The 24,439-nt window shown below is 37.2% G+C and overlaps 1 protein-coding gene across 1 annotated transcript in view; it reads right to left on the bottom strand.

Moving 5' to 3' along the window:
- piezo2b (piezo-type mechanosensitive ion channel component 2b) overlaps window positions 1-24,439 on the bottom strand; it is a gene marked incomplete at its 5' end in the record, with an annotated part of 187,017 nt that overhangs the window by 160,218 nt on the left and 2,360 nt on the right. Inside the window, one exon of the mRNA XM_079819677.1 lies at window positions 11,036-11,131. Coding sequence (XP_079675803.1) covers window positions 11,036-11,131 — 96 coding nt within the window. The remainder of the gene's footprint in view (window positions 1-11,035; window positions 11,132-24,439) is intronic.

Here is a 24,439-nt window from a genome sequence, read left to right on the forward strand (position 1 = left end):
TTGGTTTATTGAAAAATGTTTGCATCTTATTTGATGCATCCAGCTTTTATGTCTAATATAGTATGATATAGTGTGAATATTGAGGATAAAAATGGCTCAGTTTTATTCAGAGGCCCAAAACTATGCAATTTGGTGCAGATGCTGATATTTATATGGCCTAAAAGCAAGCTGGAATTCTGATGGCTTGTAATGTAAATCAATGAGATCTTTATAACAGTACAGACTACTGACATAAAATGCATATCAATTTTGTCACTCTATATCTGCCAATAATATGTCTTAGTAAAATGCGTAGTTTTACAATCAAAGCTCCTATTATACCCCTTTTTACAATTATTACACCATGTTGTAAATGCCCATTTTCGAGTGGAAGGAAAAACACGCTGTTTTGGGGCATGTGTCTTTAAATGCAAATGAGCTGCTGCTCCCCGCCCCCCTTTCCAGAAGAGGGCGGAGCCTTTACAGCTCGTGACTCGGATACTCTGCCAAAAACTAAAACTTCTGTTTGGTTTTGATAGTCATATATATGTGGTGATATATACGTGACATTTCAGTTTCATAATCATCATTATGAAAGTTTCATGCATGCGTATTAAAGCCATTTAAACTTCTGATATATGGTTTTCTGAGCGCACACACACGAAGCATGCGCACAGAAAGCATCCTGTGGGTATTAGGGTATATTGTGTCGCCCCGCCCCATACCCATTCTGATTGGTTCCATCGTCTTTCATAGGCATACATGGTAGAAAATATGTTTGTATTTGTAGTTGGTGTAGGAAGGAGTGTCCTTTAAAAACTGGAAAAGCTGTGCAGTTTCACAGAAACAAAAAAACTTTAGCCTGTAACTTATGTCCCTGAAATGATTGTTTTGCTAAATTAAGCTGGGCTTTGGACTTGATTATCCTTGATTCCTAATAATTTACTCACCCCCATCTCATCCAAGTTGTTCGTGTCTGTCTTTCTTCAGTCGAAAAGAAATTACATTTTTTGAGGAAAACATTCCAGGATTTTTCTCCACATCATAGACTTTAATGGCAACCAAAATCAATGGTCCAAATCAATGCAGTTTCAAAGGAAGGGCTTCAGAGGCTCTGCACGATCCCAGACGAGGAATAGGGTCTGATCTAGACAAACATTCGGCCATTTAAAAAATAAAAAAACCTTATATACTTTTTAACCTAAATTGCTCATCTTGCGCTGCTCTGCGTCCTAAAAAGGGTCTAGTGACGCCCATGGTAATCACGTTGTAAAGGTCACACTAGACGTAGGCGGAAGTACCGCCCCAAGCAAACATGTGAAGACTAATACAAATGCCCTTTACAAAAAACTTCAAAATCGTCCGACATCGTTGTTTAACCTTTTTTTTCTAAATGATGTTTGTATTAATCTTTGCACGAGTGCTTTGTAAGCATGGGGTCGGTATTTCTGTCTACGTCTCGTGTGACCTTTACAACGTGATTACCATGGGCGTCACTAGGCCCTTTTTAGGGGGGCTTCAGCCCCTAATCTTCTGTCCAGCCCCCCTAAAAAATGTGTGATTAAAGGGTTAGTTCACCCAAAAATGAAAATTCTGTCATTGATTACTTACCCTCATGTCGTTCGACACCCGTAAGACCTCCGTTCATCTTCAGAACACAAATGAAGATATTTTAGTTGAAATCTGATGGCTGAGAAAGGCCTCCATTGGCACAATGCACTTTACACTCTCAAGACCCTTAAAAGGTACTAAAGACGTCGTTACAAAGTCCATCTCACTACAGTGGCTCCACAATAACTTTATGAATCGGCGAGAATAGTTTTTGTGCGCAAAAAAACCCTAAATAACGACTTGCATAGTGATGACGATTTCAAAACAAGGCATCATGAAGCTTCGAAGCGTTATGAATCAGTGAGTCGATTCAGCGTTTTGAATCGCCAAATTTCAGCAGTTTGGCGGTTTGACACGCAATCCGAATCATGATTTGACTCACTGATTCATAACGCTTCGAAGCTTCATGATGCCGTGTTTTGAAATCGTCATCACTATGTAAGTCGTTATTTAGGGTTTTTTTGCGCACAAAAACTATTCTCGCCGATTCATAAAGTTATTGTAGAACCACTGTAGTGAGATGGACTTTGTAACGACGTCTTTAGTACCTTTTAAGGGTCTTGAGAGTGAACCGTGCATTGTGCCAATGGAGGCCTTTCAGAGCCATCAGATTTCAACTAAAATATCTTCATTTGTGTTCAGAAGATGAACGGAGGTCTTACGGGTGTCGAACGACATGAGGGTAAGTCATTAATGACAGAATTTTCATTTTTGGGTGAACTAACCCTTTAACCTTTATAACATATGAAACTGGCGGGAGGCTTCAGCTTCGTTCTGTCTTTTAATCGGCGTGTTCTTCAATCCGCTGTGGCGTCGAGCAGAGCACACGTCAGAAGCAGAGGTGTGTGTGTTGATCTGAGCCTCATTGGTCTGTCACCGCTCGTGAATTGTCAAAATATTTTAGAAAACCAATCAAATCAGAGTAGGCGGGCTTTATGTTCACAGAAGCTGCTGAGGCTGAGCGCGAATTTTAGCAGCGCGACTCGACGTCAAGTGCGAGATATGTAGCTAAACTAAATGCTTCATATTTCACAGCTGCTTCTTTAAGTCACAAATGTTAAACAAATGACAAAAATATTCAGCCAAATTAATAAACTTTTGTCTAATTTCGCCATTTTGATTAGAAATAGGCCTATGTAATGTAATTTTTAATATAATTAACAAACAAGACATTAACAAAGCCGTTTTCTTCAGATTAGGCATAAGGTTAATAGTAATGAATGTGTGCATATTGTAAACTAATAATTCCATGTGTAGCTCTCAGTAAATAAAAAAGCTCATCTTTTTTCAGCCTGTATTGGGCATAAGATTAATGAATGTGTGCATGCTGTGAATTAATTTAATACATTTAGTTAGGCTACCTAGCTTTCCTGTTAGCCTTCAGTTAATTAACATGTCTATAACAATTATTCGTAAAACATATAAATAACAGTTAAACATATGTTTACTTTCTTCACTGACAAAAATGTAAAAACTTTATCAGTCATATCTGCCCACTGACATGGTTTTCAAGCTATTGTTTTCTAATTTTTTGGCGTTCAGAACATCTTAAAATGCACATATGTAGATCATAGAAATCAAAATTTTCTCAAGGGGCCATGCCCCCGAACCCCCCTAGTCCCACATTTGGGATCTCAGTGATTATAAACCTGCCTACACTGTATGATAAGGGATGTACAATATGGTCATGCAGAATAAGGCATTAATATTTGCTTTATAAGGAATAATAAACAGCCAATATCCTAATATGCATACTAATAAGCTACTAGTTAAAAGTGAGAATTGGACCCTAAACTAAAGTGTTATCATTTTTTTCATATCCTCACTGGGGGCTGAGCCCCCCAAAAATGAAAATCCTAGAATGGCCCCTGGTGGTTACGCAATCCGTGGTGTGTCACAGAGCAGCACAAGATGAGCAATTTAGGTTAAAAAGTATATAAGGTTTATTTATTTTTTAAATGGTCGATGGTTTGTCTAGATCAAACCCTATTCCTCATCTGGGATCGTGCAGAGCCTCTGAAGCCCTTCCTTTGAAACTGCATTGATTTGGACCTTCAACATTTTGGTTACCATTGAAGTCCATGCTGTGGAGAAAAAGCCTGTGTTACGAGCTCAGATGATTCGGGGTATGGCTGTTGGTTTTTCTTTCCCTTTACTTTCACTTTCTCCGCTCTCACCTCTCAGGGCGACTCTATTGTCTGGTGTGCTGTCAGTCATCATTACGACGCTGACACCTGAATGGTGATAAAAAGGCAGATGCAAACCGGAAACGGCAGGAGGAGGAGGAGGGAGGGGGGATTGTTTGTTTGTTTGCCACGCTTTGTCTTTTTGCGTGTTTTGGGTTTTGTTCTCATTTATTCTTTTGTTTGAAGAGTATGATTTTGTTTAGGAGTTAATTCTTTTTTTTCTTTCTTTCTTTTGGTGGTTTGTACCTATGTTAGTTTGGTACTTTGAATCTTTATTATCTTCCATTGTTTTTCCCTCCAATATTTTATCCCGACCAGGGAGTAGGGAACAGGAAAGAACGTCACGTGACTTCATTTCGCAACATCTAGAGAAGCGCGTTGTTAACACACTAGGTAAGAAACGGGTCCCATCACTGTATGTTTTGAGTTTGATAGTTAGAGTAGATTATGTAGGGCGTCTTGAAGATTTTCTCCTTTTTATTTTATTGTGTTAAGTAGTTTATTTGGGAATGGGATGTAGGTAATGTGTGGGGTTTTGTTTTGTTATTTTCTTTGATTTAGCCCCGTTTAAGTTCCTACTTCCTGCTATCGGCTTTTGTGGGGGTTTTTCTCTCTCCCTCCTGTGTTGATTTTTCCTTTCTCTTTCCTCGTTTTACCCCGTTTCCTTCATTTAAACTCCATTTTTCTCTTGTGTTCTTTTTGCACTGCCCCACTGAAGTTTAAAGTTTAAAAATATTTATTTATTTTATGTTGTGTCCCTCATGCTCTTACAGTTTCTGCAGTCAAATTTAAGACTTTTTAAGACATTTTAAGACCATTATGAATGCACTCTGAAAAATGCTGGGTTAAAAACAACCCAAGTTGGGTTGAAAATGGACTAACCCAGCGATTGGGTTGTTTTAAACAAACATTTAACCCAACCACTGGGTTAAAACGACCTATTCACTGTGTTAAAACAACCCAATTGTGAAATTTAAGACCTATAAAAGGAAATGCAGTCACCAAATGACTTGCAAAGTAAATTAATTTATTCAAATTGAACAAATTCGAAAAACTTGCACTTCCCCATAGCTCAATCCCACCAGGATATTTTTTTTTTGTTCTGTGATTTTTGAGATCAAAATGACTGAATTTGTGGTGGTACACTCTAAAAAATGCTGGGTTAAAAATAACCCAAGTTGGGTTGAAAATGGACTAACCCAGCAATTGGGTTGTTTTAACCCAGCAATTGGGTTGTTTTAACCCAGCGGTTAGGTTAAATGTTTGCTTAAAAAAAACGCAATTGCTGGGTTAGTCCATTTTCAACCCAACTTGGGTTATTTTTAACCCAGCATTTTTTTAGAGTTATAGTTATAGTTTTTTTTTCATAATTAGGATACCACATTTACTGTATTATGTTAGATGCACAATAGTCACACATGACAATAGAATAAACAAAATGCATAAATCTTGTTTATTTTGGTATCTTGGCATTATTTCGCAGTGAAATTCCGAATTATACCGGATCGCAAACAATGCATTTTTGATTTTTCATTGTATTTAGTAATCGCGGAAATGCAGAAAAACTGGCACCAATAACACGAAATTGGATGCAATATAAGTTGCATGTTGGACTCATTTGTAGTCGTAATACAGCAAATTATATTTGGACTATAGCAAAAGAAAGAACTACAACAACCGCAATTAAAAACAAAACAAAAAAACATTCTAAAGCGCTGCGGGAGAATTTCAATGAGCATTAGAGGTAGCGTTACATGGACGTAGGAAAATGAAGACCTGTTTAAAATGATTTAAGACCTAGAACAGAATTCTTCCGCGAATTTAAGACTTTTTAAGGCCTAAAATTTTTATTTTGAAATTCTAGACTTTTTAAGACCCAGTGGAAACCCTGCCTTAGCCATCTTTGGGACGTAACATCCTGGAATGTTTTCCTCAAAAACGTAATTTCCTTTCGACTGAAGAAAGAAAGACACGAACATCTTGGATGAGAAAATTATCAGGAAATTCTCATTTTGAAGTGAACTAATCCTTTAAGTTAAAAACACCTGGCTGAATTTGTGGATCTAGATTGAGCTCAGCCTATTTAAATCTTATTTGTGTGGCATTAGACACCTCTCTTTTACAGTTTTGTAACTGTATTAATGACATTCGCTCATCAATCCATGAGCTACTCTGACATACACCAAATACGAACACATTTTCTATCACGTATACCTAAGAAAGGCAAATGAGCCAATCAGAGTAAGTGGAGGGGGCGGGGCCACACGTGCAGCCCCTCCCCGATCAGCCAGGTGTACTTGTATTTATCAGCAAAGTTTTAATCATGCTGATAATTTAAAGGCCATTTGAAATTTGCATATCAAATACGTAATTCTGTGGGCAAAATGTTGACATCTCAGAATCTCAAGAGCATTACGATTATCAAGATAAAACAAGATTATCAACAAACATCAAGATTATTGGCTCGATTCCACATACTAACAAATTGTAAGGCTTCAATGCACTGTAACTTGCTAAAAGCATCTGTCAAATGTATTGTCCCAGATAACAATCGCCTTCTGAAAAAGTGATTGCACACAGAAGTGAAGCTTTAATAACATCTGCCTACAGGGTTAAAACAACATGGAAGGATAATAAAAGGTCAACTTTGAAACGGTGACTATAGCATTATGGCATCAGACAAAGAAGAATCAAGCCAAGAGAAATACGTCACTTCTCCCTTATCTATATTCCCCACATCTGGAAGGGTCCACGCTTAACAGAACCCGACAGAACACATCGATTCACCTCAGTGTTTGGATACCATTACAGAAAAACACAGCCAATATCTCACAGCGTCAGACATCTGAGATATAACCCTCGCCAAAGCCAACAACGACTCAAATTCTTCTCCGCTGACTAAAAGAAACATTTTCAAGCTTAATAAACCTGTGGTTTTGAGTAGAAATATTCCTTGAATCATACGATACGATTTTCATTTGAAGGCTTTCATGTTTGTTGCACCTTCAACTTGGAATGACCTACAGAAAACCCTTAAACTACAGTGTCTTATTTCCTTAAATGAGTTTAAAGGTTATGTTAAATCTATAGAACATTCACACGTGCAAATGGTTTAATTAATGGCACTTTTATTTAAAGGGATAGTTCACCCAAAAATGAAAATTAGCCCATGATTTACTCACCCTCAAGTCATCCGAGGTGTATATGACATGAGTTATATTACAAATGTTCTGGCTCTTCCAAGCTTTATAATGGCAGTAATAGTAGCTCTGTTTTTGAAGTCCATAAGTCCATAAAAAATGCATCTGTCTGTCAAATAATGTGCTCCACGTGGCTCTGGGGTGTTAATAAAGGCCTTCTGAAGCGAATCGATGCGTTTGTGTAAGAAAAATATCCATATTTAAAAATGTATTTAATTTTTTTCTATGGCTCTGCATCAGCTGTCCCCGCTCCCTAAATTCCGGCGAATAAGGTCAAAATACATGCAAAATACAGATAATTTATAGATAAATGTACATAGATTCCTCATTAGTGCCTGCGCGGATCGGTCAAATGAGGCATCTACGTATATATATCTTTGATCGCGCCAGTATTTTGACCTTATTCGCCGGAAGTTATGGCGCTGGGAATACTAGATGACATTCGTCTGATAAGAGGTAAAAAAATAACAAATACTGTTGGGTTTCTCGAAGAAACTGATCGTTTTGTGTCTTAAGACATCGATGTGTCGCCACGAGCCGCAGGGTTTAATAAGGATTCGTATGTCTGTGTTTTTACTCTCATTGCTCTCATACTCTAAAATATCCCCATTGACATCATTATACGACTATCACACTGCAGCGGTTGGAGTTAAAAATCTTCATTTGTGTTCTACTGAAGAAACAAAGACACCTACATGCCCTGGGGGTCAGCAGATAAACATAAACATTTCGTTTTTGGGTGAACTATCCCTTTAACTGAAATACACTTGAGTTGTCTTTGCCTTTTTTGTGTTTGTTTTGTGATTGTGTGATCTAATTTGTTCTGCTATCTTGACCAGGTCTCTCTTGAAAAAGAGATTCAATGTCTCAATGAGACTGACCTCGTTAACCCTCTATGGTACGGCGTTGCCTCCAGGCAACATAGTCTATTTTAGTTCATATTTTATCAAATGAAACACCAATTTATTGTTCAAACCTGTCTCAGGGGAGAACAACTCAAATACTAATCAATGAAAGTGCAAAAAATTGGTCACATGACCCACAGGGGTCCATTTTGTGCACAGGTCACATGGCTGCATATTTTCTCCAATGAAAAGTGCATTTTTCACTAATTTCCATCCAGTTAATCACCCACAAAAAATATCACTATCTCTCAAAAAGAGTCACTTTCACTGTTAAGTAAAGAAGTATTTTCAAGAACTTTACATTATATATCATCAGATGTTTTAGTGTAAATAACAAAAAACGGTGTGTTGCCTCAAGGCAACATTGTACCAAAAAGGAATCTCATAATGCCATACCATACACACTAGGTTGGATACAAATATAATATATTTGTAAGCAAAAGAGTTAGAATTCTCTAAATATATTTGCATTTTTGCATGATTTTGTAATGCACGTATAAGAATAGTAATTCACATACTATAACTGCACATATTATGATCTGCACATTTTCGATAGCACTTAACAAAAAAGGTAAAAAACACAACTGCCTGTTGATGAGGATGAGGATGAGGAGTCATGTGATGAGGAAGATGAGGTCATAGTGACAATCCGGCAGGGAGAGAGTGAGGCTGAGATCCAAGATGGAGATACGGATGAAGATGGATTTGATAACTTGATATGATAATTTGACATGATGACTTGTGTTCCACGATGGCACAATGTTGCCTGAGAGCAACAGCTGAATTTGAAATGTTACTTTTTATTAAATATGAAATGTGTAATACATTATAAACTGGATAAATGTGTTTTTTCAGGTGTTTGGTTTTAAGAAATTAATGTTTTCAATAAATATATTTCTTTTTTCTACATGAAAATGTCAAATGTTTCAATTTGTCCGTTGTGTTACAATTTTGCCTTGAGGCAACAAACTTTAAAAAAATTAAAATTTAATTGCTATTGTTATAGTGTCCTATTTTAAGCAGGAAAAACGCTACAAATATTTGTTTCCCTCATTTTCCTCATATAGCGTACCATAGAGGGTTAAATAAAGGTTAAATAAAAAAAAATTTAATTATGTATTATCCATCCATTATATTAAATGATGTATTATAGTGTATGTGTGTATACAGTGTATAACATTATTATTTGTAATGTTTTTGAAAGAAGTCAAGGCTGCATTTATTTGATCAAACAATACAGAAAAAAACCCAGTAAAATTATTACCATTTGAAATAATGGTTTTTATACTTTAAAATGTAATTTATTCCTGTGATCAAAGCTGAATTTTCAGCATCATTACTCCAGTCTTCAGTGTCACATGACCCTTCAGAAATCATTCTGATATGATGATTTATTATTAATGTTGGAAACAGCTGCTTAATATGTTTTTATAACCTGTGATGCTTTCAGGATTCTTTGATGAATAAAAAGTTAAAAAAGAACAGCACACAAACACACACACACACACACACACACACACACATGTATAATAACTTTTTGAGTATAATTCCATCAACATAGATTAGACCATAAATGAGTTTTTAACGTGAGCAGGATGCAAAAAGTGAACTCGCTTCTATAAAGACTACCAATTTATTTGATCACAGGACCAGAATGAGTCATTCATTTAAAGCCTTTGAAATGTTTTGTCTGTTGTAAACAAAGCAACAACACAGACGTGCGTGTGTGAATCCGTGTGTGCACGAACCACTTTTACCACAGACACCTTCAGGCATTTCTATTTTCCAATTGCATAATCCAAAATCTCCTATTAAGAGCACTAACCTCCCTTATTATTGTAGTTTCTTTAAACATTGTTGGATCACATTTGCATATTCCCACTGATAAATCTGTGTGAAGTCCAGAATGCATTTCTCTTACTATGAGCACAGGTCTGCTTAACTATTGATGAGTGCAAGTAGACCACTTAAAATGTCCTGTCCTCTTCCTCTTTCATCTTATTCCATGAAAACCTTCTCTTATACATAATTAACAATCGGAAAACAAGCATCCGAACACACCTCGGGAAAACTGCTGCCATGAGCAGAGCAGAAATGGACCAGACGTTCGTAAAACAACACTGTACTGACTTCATTTTTCTCTCGAATGTATATTACATGATATTTAAAATGAACTACTGTACTTTTCAATGGTTTGGGGTGAGTAAGACTTCTTTTTACGACAATTAATACATTTACTCGGTAAAAACACATTAAATTGATCAAAAGTGACAGACGTTACAAAAAGATTCTATTTCAAATAAATACTGTTCTAATGGATCACGGGTTCCACAAAAATATAAAGCATCAAAAAGTAATAATATTAATAATGTTTCTTGAGCAGCAAATCATCATATCAGAATGATTTCTGAAGGATCATGTGACACTGAAGACTGGAGTAATGATGCTGAAAATTCAGCTTTGATCACAGGAATAAATTATATTTTAATATATATATTACAATAGAAAACAGTTATTTAAAATTATAATAATATTTCACAATATTACAGTTTTTACTGCATTTTTGCAGCCATGGTGAGCAGAAGAGACTTTCAAAAATTCCAAAAACATTTGTAAAAATGTACAGACCTCAAACTTTTGACTGATAATGTGACAATAATTAAATTCAAAGCATTAATTTCACCATTTATTTGTTTCATATTTATGAAACAGATGTTAACATATGCATAAAATCCATAAAAATGTTTTGGCTCACATTTGGTTTGGTTAATGTTTCTTTTTTATATCGGTCTATGATTGGATTAAAAATCCCACCGATCAGTTTCTCCAACACTTAAATCTTCCTCGCCTCAGTGGATTAACACAGATTTACCATAATGTTCTTATCAATTATTCAGCATGATCAGCACACCTTCATTAAACCCTAAATCTTAATTTTCCTCTAAGCGCGGATGAGTGAGTTCTTCCCTCTGAACAAAAGCCACAGCGCCTCCTGACTGTACTGGTTTCATTGAATGTTTTGTTAACGCTTCTGCTCCATTAGATTTTCTGCATGAGGCACTAAAGCCAGTTTCAGGGGAAGATGGATGTGCTTCCTGCATGGGATTGGTGACACTTAGGGAAGAGTTAGTGTTGGTGCGGCGATGCTTCTTACCTTGCATGGTTATGCTGGAGGGTTCTGAGAAGAGAGGGATGAGGAGGAGGTAGAGGAGGTAGATGAAGGACAGTACATTGTACCTGAACAGACATGCTGTGGAGAGAAGATATTAAAACACATATTAGAGTAATCTAGTCGAGTTGCAAAAAAATGCAAAAAGCACACATACTGCATCATACATTTTTAACAAATATAAAAAAACCTGAAACAATGCTCACGCCTCACATAGATGAGAATATGTTCAAGAATGTATAGATATAGACCAATAGACAGAAGGATGGATGGATGGATGACAGAGATATATAGATAGACATACTGACTGAACGAGAGAAAGAACGATGGATGGATGGATGGATGGATGGATGGACAGAATGACAGAACAATAGACAGACAGACTGAGCGATAGACAGAATGACATAGAGATAGACAGAATGACAGAGAGATAGACAGAATGACAGAGAGATAGACAGAATGACAGAGAGATAGACAGAATGACAGAGCGATAGACAGAATGACAGAGAGATAGACAGAATGACAGAGCGATAGACAGAATGACAGAGAGATAGACAGAATGACAGAGCGATAGACAGAATGACAGAGAGATAGACAGACAGAATGACAGATGGATAGATGGAATGACAGATAGATAGACAGATAGAACAACAGAACAATAGACAGACAGACAGACAGACAGACAGAACAACAGACAGAACGATGGATGAATGGATGGATGGATGGATGGATGGATGGATGGATGGATGGATGGATGGATGGATGGATGGATGGATGGATGGATGGATGGATGGATGGATGGATGGATGGATGGATGGATGGATGGATGGATGAACAGAACGACAGAACAATAGACAGACAGACTGAGCGATAGACAGACAGAATGACAGATGGATAGATGGAACGACAGATAGATAGACAGATAGAACGACAGAACAATAGACAGACAGACTGAACAACTGACAGACAGACAGACAGACAGACAGATGGATAGATGGATAGAACAACAGATAGATAGACAGACCGACGGATGGATGGATGGATGGAAGGACCGACTGACAGACAGACTAAACGACAGACAGACTGACAGATGGATAGACAGAACAAAAGATATATAGACATACTGATGGATGGATGGATGGATAGACAGACAGAACAATGAATGGATGGATGGATGGATGGATGGATGGATGGATAGATGGATGGACCTAAGGATGGATGGATGGATGGATGGATGGATGGACCTAAGGATGGATGGATGGATGGATGGATGGATAGACAGACAGAACAATGAATGGATGGATGGATGGATGGATGGATGGATGGATGGATGGATGGATGGATGGATGGATGGATGGATGGATGGATGGACGGACCTAAGGATGGATGGATAGATGGATGGATGGACAGACAGAACAATGGATGGATGGATGGATGGACCCAAGAGACAGACAGACAGACGGATGGATGGATAGATAGAATGACAGAACAATAGACAGACAGACTGACAGATGGATGGACAGACAGAACAATGGATGGATGGATGGATGGACGGACCTAAGGATAGATAGATAGATAGATAGATAGATAGATAGATAGATAGATAGATAGATAGATAGATAGATAGATAGATAGATAGATAGATAGATAGAACGAGAGATAGATGGATGGATGGATGGATGGATGGATGGATGGATGGATGGATGGATGGATGGATGGATGGATGGATGGATGGATGGATGGATGGATGGATGGATGGATGGATGGATGGATGGATGGATGGATGGATGGATGGATGGATGGAGGAACAGAACGACAGAACAATAGACAGACAGACTGAGCGATAGACAGACAGAATGACAGATGGATAGATGGAACGACAGCTAGATAGACAGATAGAACGACAGAACAATAGACAGACAGACTGAACAACTGACAGACAGACAGACAGACAGATGGATAGATGGATAGAACAACAGATAGATAGACAGACCGACGGATGGATGGATGGATGGATGGATGGAAGGACCGACTGACAGACAGACTAAACGACAGACAGACTGACAGATGGATAGACAGAACAATAGATATATAGACATACTGATGGATGGATGGATGGATAGACAGACAGAACAATGAATGGATGGATGGATGGATGGATGGATGGATGGATGGATGGATGGATAGACCTAAGGATGGATGGATGGATGGATGGATGGATGGATGGATGGATGGATGGATGGATGGATGGATGGATGGATGGATGGATGGATGGACGGACCTAAGGATGGATGGATAGATGGATGGATGGACAGACAGAACAATGGATGGATGGATGGATGGATGGACCCAAGAGACAGACAGACAGACAGATGGATGGATAGATAGAATGACAGAACAATAGACAGACAGACTGACAGATGGATGGACAGACAGAACAATGGATGGATGGACGGACCTAAGGATAGATAGATAGATAGATAGATAGATAGATAGATAGATAGATAGATAGATAGATAGATAGATAGATAGATAGATAGATAGATAGATAGATAGATAGATAGATAGATAGATAGATAGATAGATAGATAGATAGATAGATAGATAGATAGATAGATAGATAGATAGATAGATAGATAGATAGATAGATAGATAGATAGATGATGGATGGATGGATGGATGGATGGATGGATGGATGGATGGATGGATGGATGGATGGACAGAACAACAGATATATAGACATACTAATGGATGGACAGACAGAACAATGGATGGATGGATGGACAGACAGAACAATGGATGGATGGATGGATGGACGACCTAAGGATGGATGGATGGATGGATAGAACAATAGACAGACAAAACAAGAGATAGATGGATGGATGGATAGACCAAATAACAGATATATAGACAGACTGATGGATGGATGGATGGATGGATGGATGGATAGATGGATATATGGATGGATGGATGGATAGATAGAATGACAGAACAATAGACAGATAGACGGATGGATGGATGGATGGATGGATGGATGGATGGATGGATGGATGGATGGATGGATGGATGGATGGATGGATGGATGGAATGACAGATAGACAGATCAATCAATCAGGTTTTGGGATTTCTTTTTTTTTCCAACCGGTTTTCCAAGTATAACTTCAGGTTTGCACCTGCCTTTATTTAAAATACATATTATTACATCATGATTTCTGTATTTTGAAATTGCTATACAACTAGATTTGACTTGACATAACTATACGCTTCATGTTTTTAATATGAAGAGTGAGAATACGGTCTCGTTTACAGTCTGACACACACGCTGAGAGTTTCCCAGAGTTTCCTGAATCTGTCTTTCCGTGAGCCGAGGGTTTATTCTGCACTGGACAGAGACGCTCAGATCAGTAAACAAAGCACTTTGTCACGCAAAACTGTTGTGACTTTAACAACTAAAGTAAGGGTTGTAGTTAATCTTGCACGTTTGCAATTTTATGAGCTGATACTGTGAATATTACACACATTTATTTCACTACCAAACATGGAGCTCCGCAGAAGAGCTCATCCGATCCTGACAGCAAATACACACGCCAAATACAACAAGACTGCACATGAAAAACTGCCAAAATACCAATTATATTGTTTAATATCCAATAACTCTCTATTCCCTTCTACAAAAATCAAGAAGGACAATAAACGTGCAGATATTTTCCACTGCTATATTATCAGTAACAAGAGTCGTAATTAATGAACCACACTGGCAAACTTAAACACAATATGGAAAGGTGATATTAAAGAGTTTATGTTCACATAAATTAAAAGGCTCCGAAGAGATCTGCTCCAGTTTGTGCCGATTTTTTTTTTTATTAATAAAAAACTTTAAAACTCATATAGCAAAAATACAATTGCACATTAAATCATTTTTCAAGCATTATTCTCACAAAAATTAAACATTCTTACACCAAAACAATTTGTTTAACATTCACTGTCAACATACAAGCTTACAATTTATAATTGTATTTGCAGTCCATTCTCAGTCTTAACTGTATAAGGATTGTTTTTTAGAAATATCTTCAAAAATCAAAAATAGGTACCTTTCTTTCTTCCAGACAGTACATTTCTAAAGCTTTAAAGTACATATTCAACCTTTTATTAAAATACAACCATAAATCCATACTTCCTTTTCCCTCTCCAGCCATGTTTCTCCTTACCCAAATAGTATATCTAGCAACAGTTAACAACATATTAACAATTGTGCCGATTATGGATAGTAAACTTAATAATTGAATGATTCTGCCTCCGATTTAACGATTCCAGTCACTTAATGATTCCATTAACGAGTGTTTTAGCACTAAAATTATTTATCCTATATTACGCCATACTTATGGGAACATATTGTTTGCATATATTACAAACAGAAAAAGACCAAATAATACTGTATTTAAACTGTATTATTTAAGTGCAATTTTGTTCAAATACAGTAAAAAATGTAAACCTTGAATGCAATGCAATTCATTCTGAATAAAAGCATTTGCCAAAAGCATATGTGAATAGAAAAAAGTAGACGAAACAACAACCTTTAACACTTAAACACTAAAATTAAGAACCAAAAATGTTTTTCAATATTAACTAAAGAACTGTACAACCAACTCTTTTGTTAAAGTAGATATAATCAAATAAATGAATGAATAAATACTATAATACAGAAATTATAATAAAAAGATTATCTGATACACACACACACACACACACACACACTACATCCCTGTTGTAAATAGGTATATATATATATAGGGGAGAGCGGGGCACAACCGAACGCTTTTTGACTTTCTCAGTTTGTGTAAATCCACTTGGGGTTCAGAGTATTTATGTTTTAATAGCATTAATTTCACACGTCTAGTACAATTATGTGGTTTTGTTTCATTAATACAGTGTTTACTTTTTTCTTGATTTACCCCGAAAGAATGGAAGTGAAATGTGACAACATGCCCCATAGCTGGGGTACATTGTAACATGTGGTGGGGCACAATGTATCATGACCAAATAACAGCTTAAAATGTTACCTGATATAATAAAATAAAAAAAATACAAGACAAACTAAAATATTTAGTCAACAAAATACAATTATTAACTTTTTAAAATGAAATAATGGCATTTTTTAATCATTAAAAATATAAGCATTTTTGAGTTTGACTACAAACACATCGCTAAATACAGCTATACAGCATCGTTCAAAACATAATAATAATGAATAATTTCTGAACATTAGCTCTCAGACATTATTCACCCTATTCTCATGGTTTCTCAAAATAATTCATAAAAGTATAGAATATAATAGCATAGTTCTAATAGGGGCTGATTGTAACGCAGTGTGACAACATGCCCCGCCTGCGCAACTGGGATTTAAACCCGGCTCGTGTCTTCTGCTGTTAGATCAGCATTAAAGAACCATCTCAACTCTTAAATAACAGACATAAGATAAAAAAAATATCGGATTTGTCTTATTTTAAATAAACACAAAAAACAGAGATGAAAACCAAACTTAAGTAAGAAATTTACTTTTGCTATGGTTAAATACATTGTCGAGATTTTTTAATTTTGGCACCTTTTTTTCTCTAAATACTGTTGATATGACAACTAGTAAATACAGCAAGTTTCGTAATTCTGGCATGTGTGGAAAGGTTTAAAACATGCGCGTTACAACTAACCCCGCGTAGGTTGTGCCCCGCTTCCCTATATATAATTAGAAAATATTTGATTAGCTACATAGTTACTTCAGCAACATTTAAAAGTGTAAAAGTTTTTATAAAGTAAGACTGTCCAACAGAGACACCTGCAGGTAAAGTTACAGCTGGACGTAAACTTGATTGTTACATATTATGCTAATGCTATATTACAATGCTATTACATTTTGTGCAGGGAATTATCTTATTTTGTTATAAATAAAAAAGCCTGACAATGTGATTGCTAATTATAAATGGTATTCCGCCATGTTTCTCACTGACGCGCCCCCAACTCGTGAAGATGAAATCTTGAGCTTCCCACTTTGTGGTAGCGTTCATCAAAGTTAACTCGTTAAAGGGTTAGTTCACCCAAAAATGACAATTCTGTCATTAATTACTTACCCTCATGTCATTCGACATGAGGGTAAGTAATCAGTGAGTCGATAATTCGTGAGTCGAGTCGATATTCGTGAGTCGATAATTCAAAACAAGTAATCAGTGAGTCGATTCAGCAGTTTGGCTGTTTGACACGCGATCCGAATCATAATTCGACTCACTGATTCATAACGCTTCGAAGCTTCACGATGCCGTGTTTTTAAATCGTCATCACTATATAAGTTGTTATTTAGGGTTTTTTTGCGCACAAAAACTATTCTCGTCACTCCATAAAGTTATTTTAGAACCACTGTAGTGAGATGGACTTTGTAACGACGTCTTTAGTACCTTTTAAGGGTCTTGAGAGTGTAAAGTGCATTGTGCCAATGGAGGCCTTTCAGAGCCATCAGATTTCAACTAAAATATCTTCATTTGTGTTCCAAAGATGAACGGAGGTCTGACGGGTGTCGAACGACATGAGGGGAAGTCATTAATGACAGAATTTTCATTTTTGGGTGAACTTACCCTTTAACTTAAAGGGATAGGTCACCCAAAAATGCAAATTTGATGTGTATCTGCTTACCCCCAGGGCATCCAAGATATAGGGGACTTTAGCCCTATTCGGACGGTAATTGTTTCTCATGTGGAAATCCGTAAAAATAAATGTGCATCATGCCACCTCAGAGATAAACTCGAGCATTCGGATGTGATTTATTCCCGGTGGAGGAGCGAGGGTTGTGATCCTGGGAACGAGCTGTCACATGCTCAATAACATGATTTATGCTGTAAATAAAATGTCATATGCTTGGTATAATAAGAATAAATGCATATTTAATTTAATAATAGGAAAATAATATCCTAATAATTAATTATTTAAATCTGTTTAAAAATAGGAAGATATATAGACGCACATTATAGTTAAAATGGTTTGTCTTGCATTTTATCTCAATCTAAAGGATGTCATTTTATTCCACATGGAAATGAGCGGAAATGAGTGAATACAGCCTCTTATTTACACGGTGATGGTTATTAAAACAGATATAATCGCTGCCGTAATAACGGCCCATTCAAATGTTTAGGTGCTTTTCTTCTTTTTATTTTTGGAGCGGTGATGAAATATATTGCTCTTGTAAATATTTGCCAGCATTTCAGTATTGAAAGTCTAGATCTGTAATCCAAATTACAGCAAAGCGCAACCGTACGGTGCTCTGCAGGGGTCAAAAAGGATATAAACAGTGAATTTTGAAGTTTTATATTCTTAAACTCAGAGATGTGGATTCAGACGGCAATTAAATGACCACACAACCTGGTGTTTGTCTTAAAGCAGTAGGTAATTCGGCCGGGGATTTTCACGCAGGTGGTGGGAGAAAAACACTGACATTCTGGATTCAGACAGCAATAAAAACACAGACTAGCCCCTGTCAATGTTGAAAACACCTTATGACCCCAACGAGAAACAATTACCGTCCAAATAGGCCTTTTGTTTCTTCAGTAGAACACAAATGAAGATTTTTAACTCCAACCGTTGCAGTCTGTCAGTCGTATAATGCATGTGACTGGTAACAAAATCTATGAGAGTAAAAAAATGTACATTGATGTCTTAAGACACGAACCGATCGGTTTGTGCGAGAAACCGAACAGTATTTATATCATTTTTTACCTCTAATACAGCATGTCCAACAGCCTTGAGAGCGCAATCACTTCCGGTGCACGAGGTCTGTACACGATCCATAGACAGTAAAAGAAATGGACACAGCGACCCCATAAGCTCCGACAGGGAAAAATTAAGTCAATTAGAACCACTCACTTCCTGATGGCTGGTCTCAGACTGAGCTTGACGACGTAGATGTGACGTGAGCAACCTGTCTGACAGTTGTAAGTCCTCTAGTAGTTGTGCAAAGTGAAATCTGAATCACGCTGTTGAAATATTTTGTCCTGTTGCTTTTGGCTCTCTATGGGCTTCTCCCTGGACTTTATCGGACTTTATGCCTCCATGTCCCCCTAATTGACCTATCGTAAGTCCCGCCCCTTGAACACAGATGAGCCAATAGCAGGTGAGTATAAGTTGCGCTGGGACCAAAACTCGGACATCTTTAGGGTTCAGTGCCATAGAGAAACATTGGAAAATCCGAAGCTGTCATCGGTTTGATGGTGTTCATGCTACAAAAATGCTAAAATGTGCCTGAGGTACTGCAACACTGATTCCAGGGATCCTGAGAGGATTTTCTGTTTGTCATACTCTCGTTAAGTTACTATTAAAGTCCCTGCTAACATACAAACCGGAATAACTAACTGTTCTCACGTCATGTAACACTGTAGGTCAAACACACAAAGGTCTACATTTCAGTGCCTCTCCATATTAAACTGGTTATATGTAAATTAATTTAATTTGAGATATGTTTAAGGTCTACATTATCTGTCTTACTAAGGAGGACTCCTATTTTGATGGTTATTATAGTCTACGGGACGGGTAGTGAAATGGAGAGCTCGCACGCAGTTTATCTGAGTTGTTTTGCAGATACAAAGTTTGCCATGTATTAACTGCACCCCCGAAAAGGCACACGGTCTGTGTATATGTTTGTTTACTGTGAGTGTTTTTGTGTAATTTGCTGTGTATGTTAATGGTAATGCAACGGTGAGAGATAGTTTGTGAATGAGACGTTAATGCGCACTTCTTATGCTTTGTTTGTTCAGCTCTTACGATGATTTTTTGGAGTAAAAAAAGACATAAACTTCATAATCCATCAGTAAAGTTTGGCCATCATTCGGACGGGGTATCGCTACATTCTGAGTTCAAAAACATCTTGGGATAAGGTTTCACACGGACAGCTGTACATTGTAAGATATAGCAACTCCGTTTGTTTATCCGAGTTAGCAACAGTAACTAAGGGGGGCGGGGCTTACCGACAGGTCAATTGCCTCATAGACAGCAAAAGATTGCCTGTGAGCTTCTCCTCCTGTCTATACGGTAATTTCTCTACTATGCGACAGAGTCGCGTGGTTATGACGCAATCGTTAGCCTATTTTTTACAAAAACGGCTTTTACAGGGCGATAGTGTAAGATACAAGGTAATGGAGCCTTTTATACATTGTCGTGTTTGTTTGGAAATAAACAATGGACGAATGGAGTCTTTAAACGCCTCAGATGTAAAGATATTCGCTGTCAAAGTGACGCCAAAATGAATGGGAGTCAATGGGATGCTAACAGCAGGTGATGGCTTGATTAGCAATGGCTGCCCCTATGGAAGGTACACTTTCCAGGTGCTGGATTATCTCCTTGAGGCGTAGTTTACGCAAGCGCCGGAAGTGATCTCTCGCGCGTATCTCTATGCCAGATCATGTACAGACCAAGCGGCAACCTCCCGCAGTTTCTCAGCTTACAGAAGTGACTTAAACTGCAATTCATCGACTGGCCACTAGAGACAGGCTTCAGAAAGGAGGCGGAATCTCATTGAGCTTAATGTTAAAATGGCCAACTTTACAGCTGTTTACATGTTTACAGTCTGGTACAAATTGTGGTTTTGGTCTATACAGCTAATTTTGCCCTTCATGACAACTGTGAGGAGGGTGAATTTTTTTATAACTCATTCATTTACATATATAAAGCCTTAAAGTTCTGCATAATTAAGGGTGTGGCCACTTTGAGTGACAGGTGGACTGCCGTTTGTCTGCTGTCTGTTAGTCATCGAGTCACCCATTTTCTGTTATCCGGGAGTGATGCGCTGCCAAGATGGCGACGGCCAGCTTGTCCCTACTTTACGCTTCAAAACTGCTCTTCAGAATCCTATGGGTGACGTCACGGACACTACGTCCATATTTTTTTACAGTCTATGGTACAGACCTCACTTACCGGAAGTGATCGGAGCTTCTAACGGCAGCTGCAGTGACGCAATGACTTTACCAATCAGCGATTGCCGCTTTTACTTAGAAGGCGGGACACATTCCGCTAAGGCCTTCACGTGCGTTCAACTCATAAATATGATCTTTCCGACATGACATTAACGCACCTGGGAAAGTCACGTGAGAGGAGGTAATCGCGCTGTGATTGGATACGATTGGCTCGTGCGATAAATCCCACTTCTTGTTTTCATGCGCGTTCACGAATCGGGAAGAAAGTGATGCCGTTAATGGCAATACTAGTTAAACAGAAAAGTAAACAACTTAAAATGACTTGTATATTGTTTAAAATGTCACTGCCTTTAGTTATTATCTTGAAATAAATGTAAATCTGGAAAAAACTTGATGAAATTTATACTTGGTTTTAACAAATAGAACATTATAGTTAGTGTAAAAAAATAGAAAACAGATTTATATTTGGTCTCTCTTTTATATGTAATGTTTTAATTAACCAGGAAAATTAAGTGTAACAGGGACATACATTTATATCTGATATATACAAATGTGAGGACTTTGCCAACTCATTTTAAAATACCACTGATATACAGTACATATATTCAATTATATGCATTATACACAGACACACACAAAATTGAATTGTGTGTGTGTGTGTGTGTTAGTGAGAGAGAGAGAAAGAGAGAGAGAGATGCACAGTATAGTAATGCATAAGATTAATTAACTATCAGCTATGTGCAACCGAGGTCATATCATTTGGGGGCTGTTAAAATATTGAGCATTTGACAGAAAAACTGCTCTGCCATTGGTTCACGCGGACAGCAGACACACTGGAGCGAGAGAGATAAGTATAGGACCACTAAACACAGAGATGGAGGCCATTAAACTCAGTCTTATAGATTACAGCACAGACATTCATCCTGTTAATAAAACCAGCAGCACAGCAAATCCAGAGGAAAACACACGGTTAGACACAAGTTTAATCCGGATCGTGTCACCTGAGGACACTCACACACTTCAAACACTTTTGAAAAGTTGAAAACATTATGGCAGGGAGTTTTACACCACGCTGTAAGAAACCTAGTTTACAAAACAGGCCAAAATAACCCCTAAAGAACAGAGAATGCATCAAATATTCTGTACTAATTCATCACATACAGCACAGCACACACAAATCCATCTAATCTCTTTTTAACATGATGCTTCTGACATGGACAGTTAACTTGAGATGGTAATGAAAATGTGGCTAAATCAAAATCACTGCTTAATTCCTTCACAACGCTCATGTAATTCCTTCAGAGACAGTAGCAAAACCACACACCGACCGCGTCCAAACCATGATCCATCTCAGGAATAATTGATGTTTCTCCAGAGCTGAAAGCCTTTTCAGAGGAGCTCAGAGTGACAGCATGTGAACTACACTTTACATTTTCTGAAGTAAACCACAGACGTTTAGGAGAGACACTTCAATAGAATTCAACCTGTCCCTCAGTTTGTAAAAACAAACAAAATATGTTTTTACAGTATTGAAATATAGTTATGGTATAGTATAAAGTACAGCTTAAATATATATAGTATAGTAGTATTGATAATGAGGCAGGGTGTTGCACTGGTACACTGAAGAAAAAAATGGGTGTAGAAACAATTTTCACTCAGAAACTTAAAGTAAATTTCACAATTAATTACGAGAAACAGCAGAGATGAAACAAGTTAAGTCTTTATGAGGGAATCATTGAATCATTCATTCAAGAGATTTGTTCAAAAATGCTGATTCATCCAGTAATGAAACAAGTGTAGTCTTTATGAGTGAGTCATTTAATCATTAATTCAAGAGATTCGTTCAAAAACACTGATTCATCCAGTATTGAAACAAGTGATGTCTTTATGAGTGAGACATAGAATCATTCACTCAAGAGATTCGTTTAAAAACACTAATTCATTCAGTAATGAAACAAATTAAGTCTTTTTGAGCGAGTCATTGAATCATTCACTCAAGAGATTCGTTCAAAAACACTGATTCATCCAGTAATGAAACAAGTGAAGTCTTTATGCGTGAGTCATGGAATCATTCACTCAAGAGATTCAAATAAAAAGGCTGATTCATTCAGTAATGAAACAAATTAAGTCTTTATAAGCGAGTCATTGAATCATTCACTCAAGAGATTCGTTCAAAAACACTGATTCATCCAGTATTGAAACAAGTGAAGTATTTATGAGTGAGTCATGGAATTTTTAAATTTAAGAGATTCGTTCAAAAACACTGATTCATCCAGTAATGAAACAAGTGATGCCTTTATGAGCGAGTCATTGAATCATTCACTCAAGAGATTCGTTCAAAAACACTGATTCATCCAGTAATGAAACAAGTGAAGTATTTATGAGTGAGTCATTGAATCATTCACTCAAGAGATTTGTTCAAAAACACTGATTCATCCAGTAATGAAACAAGTGAAGTATTTATGAGTGAGTCATTGAATCATTCACTCAAGAGATTCGTTCAAAAACACTGATTCATCCAGTAATGAAACAAGTGAAGTATTTATGAGTGAGTCATGGAATCATTCACTCAAGAGATTCGTTTAAAAACACTGATCCATCCAGTAATGAAACAAAGTAAGTCTTTTTGAGCGAGTCATTGAATCATTCATTCAAGAGATTTGTTCAAAAACACTGATTTATCCAATAATGAAACAAGTCTTTATGAGCGATTCATTCAACACTCTCAGAAAAAAAGGTACAAAAGCTGTCACTGTTTAAAAACTACACCTTTGTAACTAAAGTGTACATAATAAGGGTATACCATCCCAGTGACAGCTTTTGTACCTTTTTTTCTGAGAGTGAATCATTCAAGAGTTTGTAAAAAACAATTGATTAAAATGAATTGCATATGTTTTTGTTTTTTTTAAACGTATGCTGTCTGTTCTGTTGAATTGTCTATTCAGAATGGTGGGAGAATGTTGATCTCAGTTAGTGCTGATGTCCGAACATGAGCATTTAGTGTTCCTGTCCGAGCTCGGTTATGTTTCCAGCGGATGACCTTTGCTCAGTACTACTTCAACCGAAAAAATAAAATCATCAAATATTAAAGGTGTTTACGATAATGGGCAGCCGATTCTTCTCCCCTCTGATGCCACATTATTAATTCATGCAGTTAAAACGACTTTCCAGCGATTAATGGAGATGCTCCACGGCTTGGCAATCGCGTTTGGAAGAAAAAAGAAGGAAAAGACTTAGGCTGTCAAGAGATACATTACCATCTTATATAAGTGGATCTTATCTACCTATAGGAAGAATCCGCCTGAGAGAACGAGTGTGTGTCCGCGTGCATGTGTGAATTTCTGAGGGTTAATTATATAGAAATAAAAGGAAATGTGAATGTGGATTAATTGTGGGCAACTACAGATCCGATTAAGACTCTTAAACAGACTGTAAAGCTTCTAGA

The sequence above is a fragment of the Gobio gobio genome, assembly GCF_949357685.1.
Source record: "Gobio gobio genome assembly, chromosome: 6".
In the NCBI taxonomy this organism is placed as follows: domain Eukaryota; kingdom Metazoa; phylum Chordata; class Actinopteri; order Cypriniformes; family Gobionidae; genus Gobio; species Gobio gobio.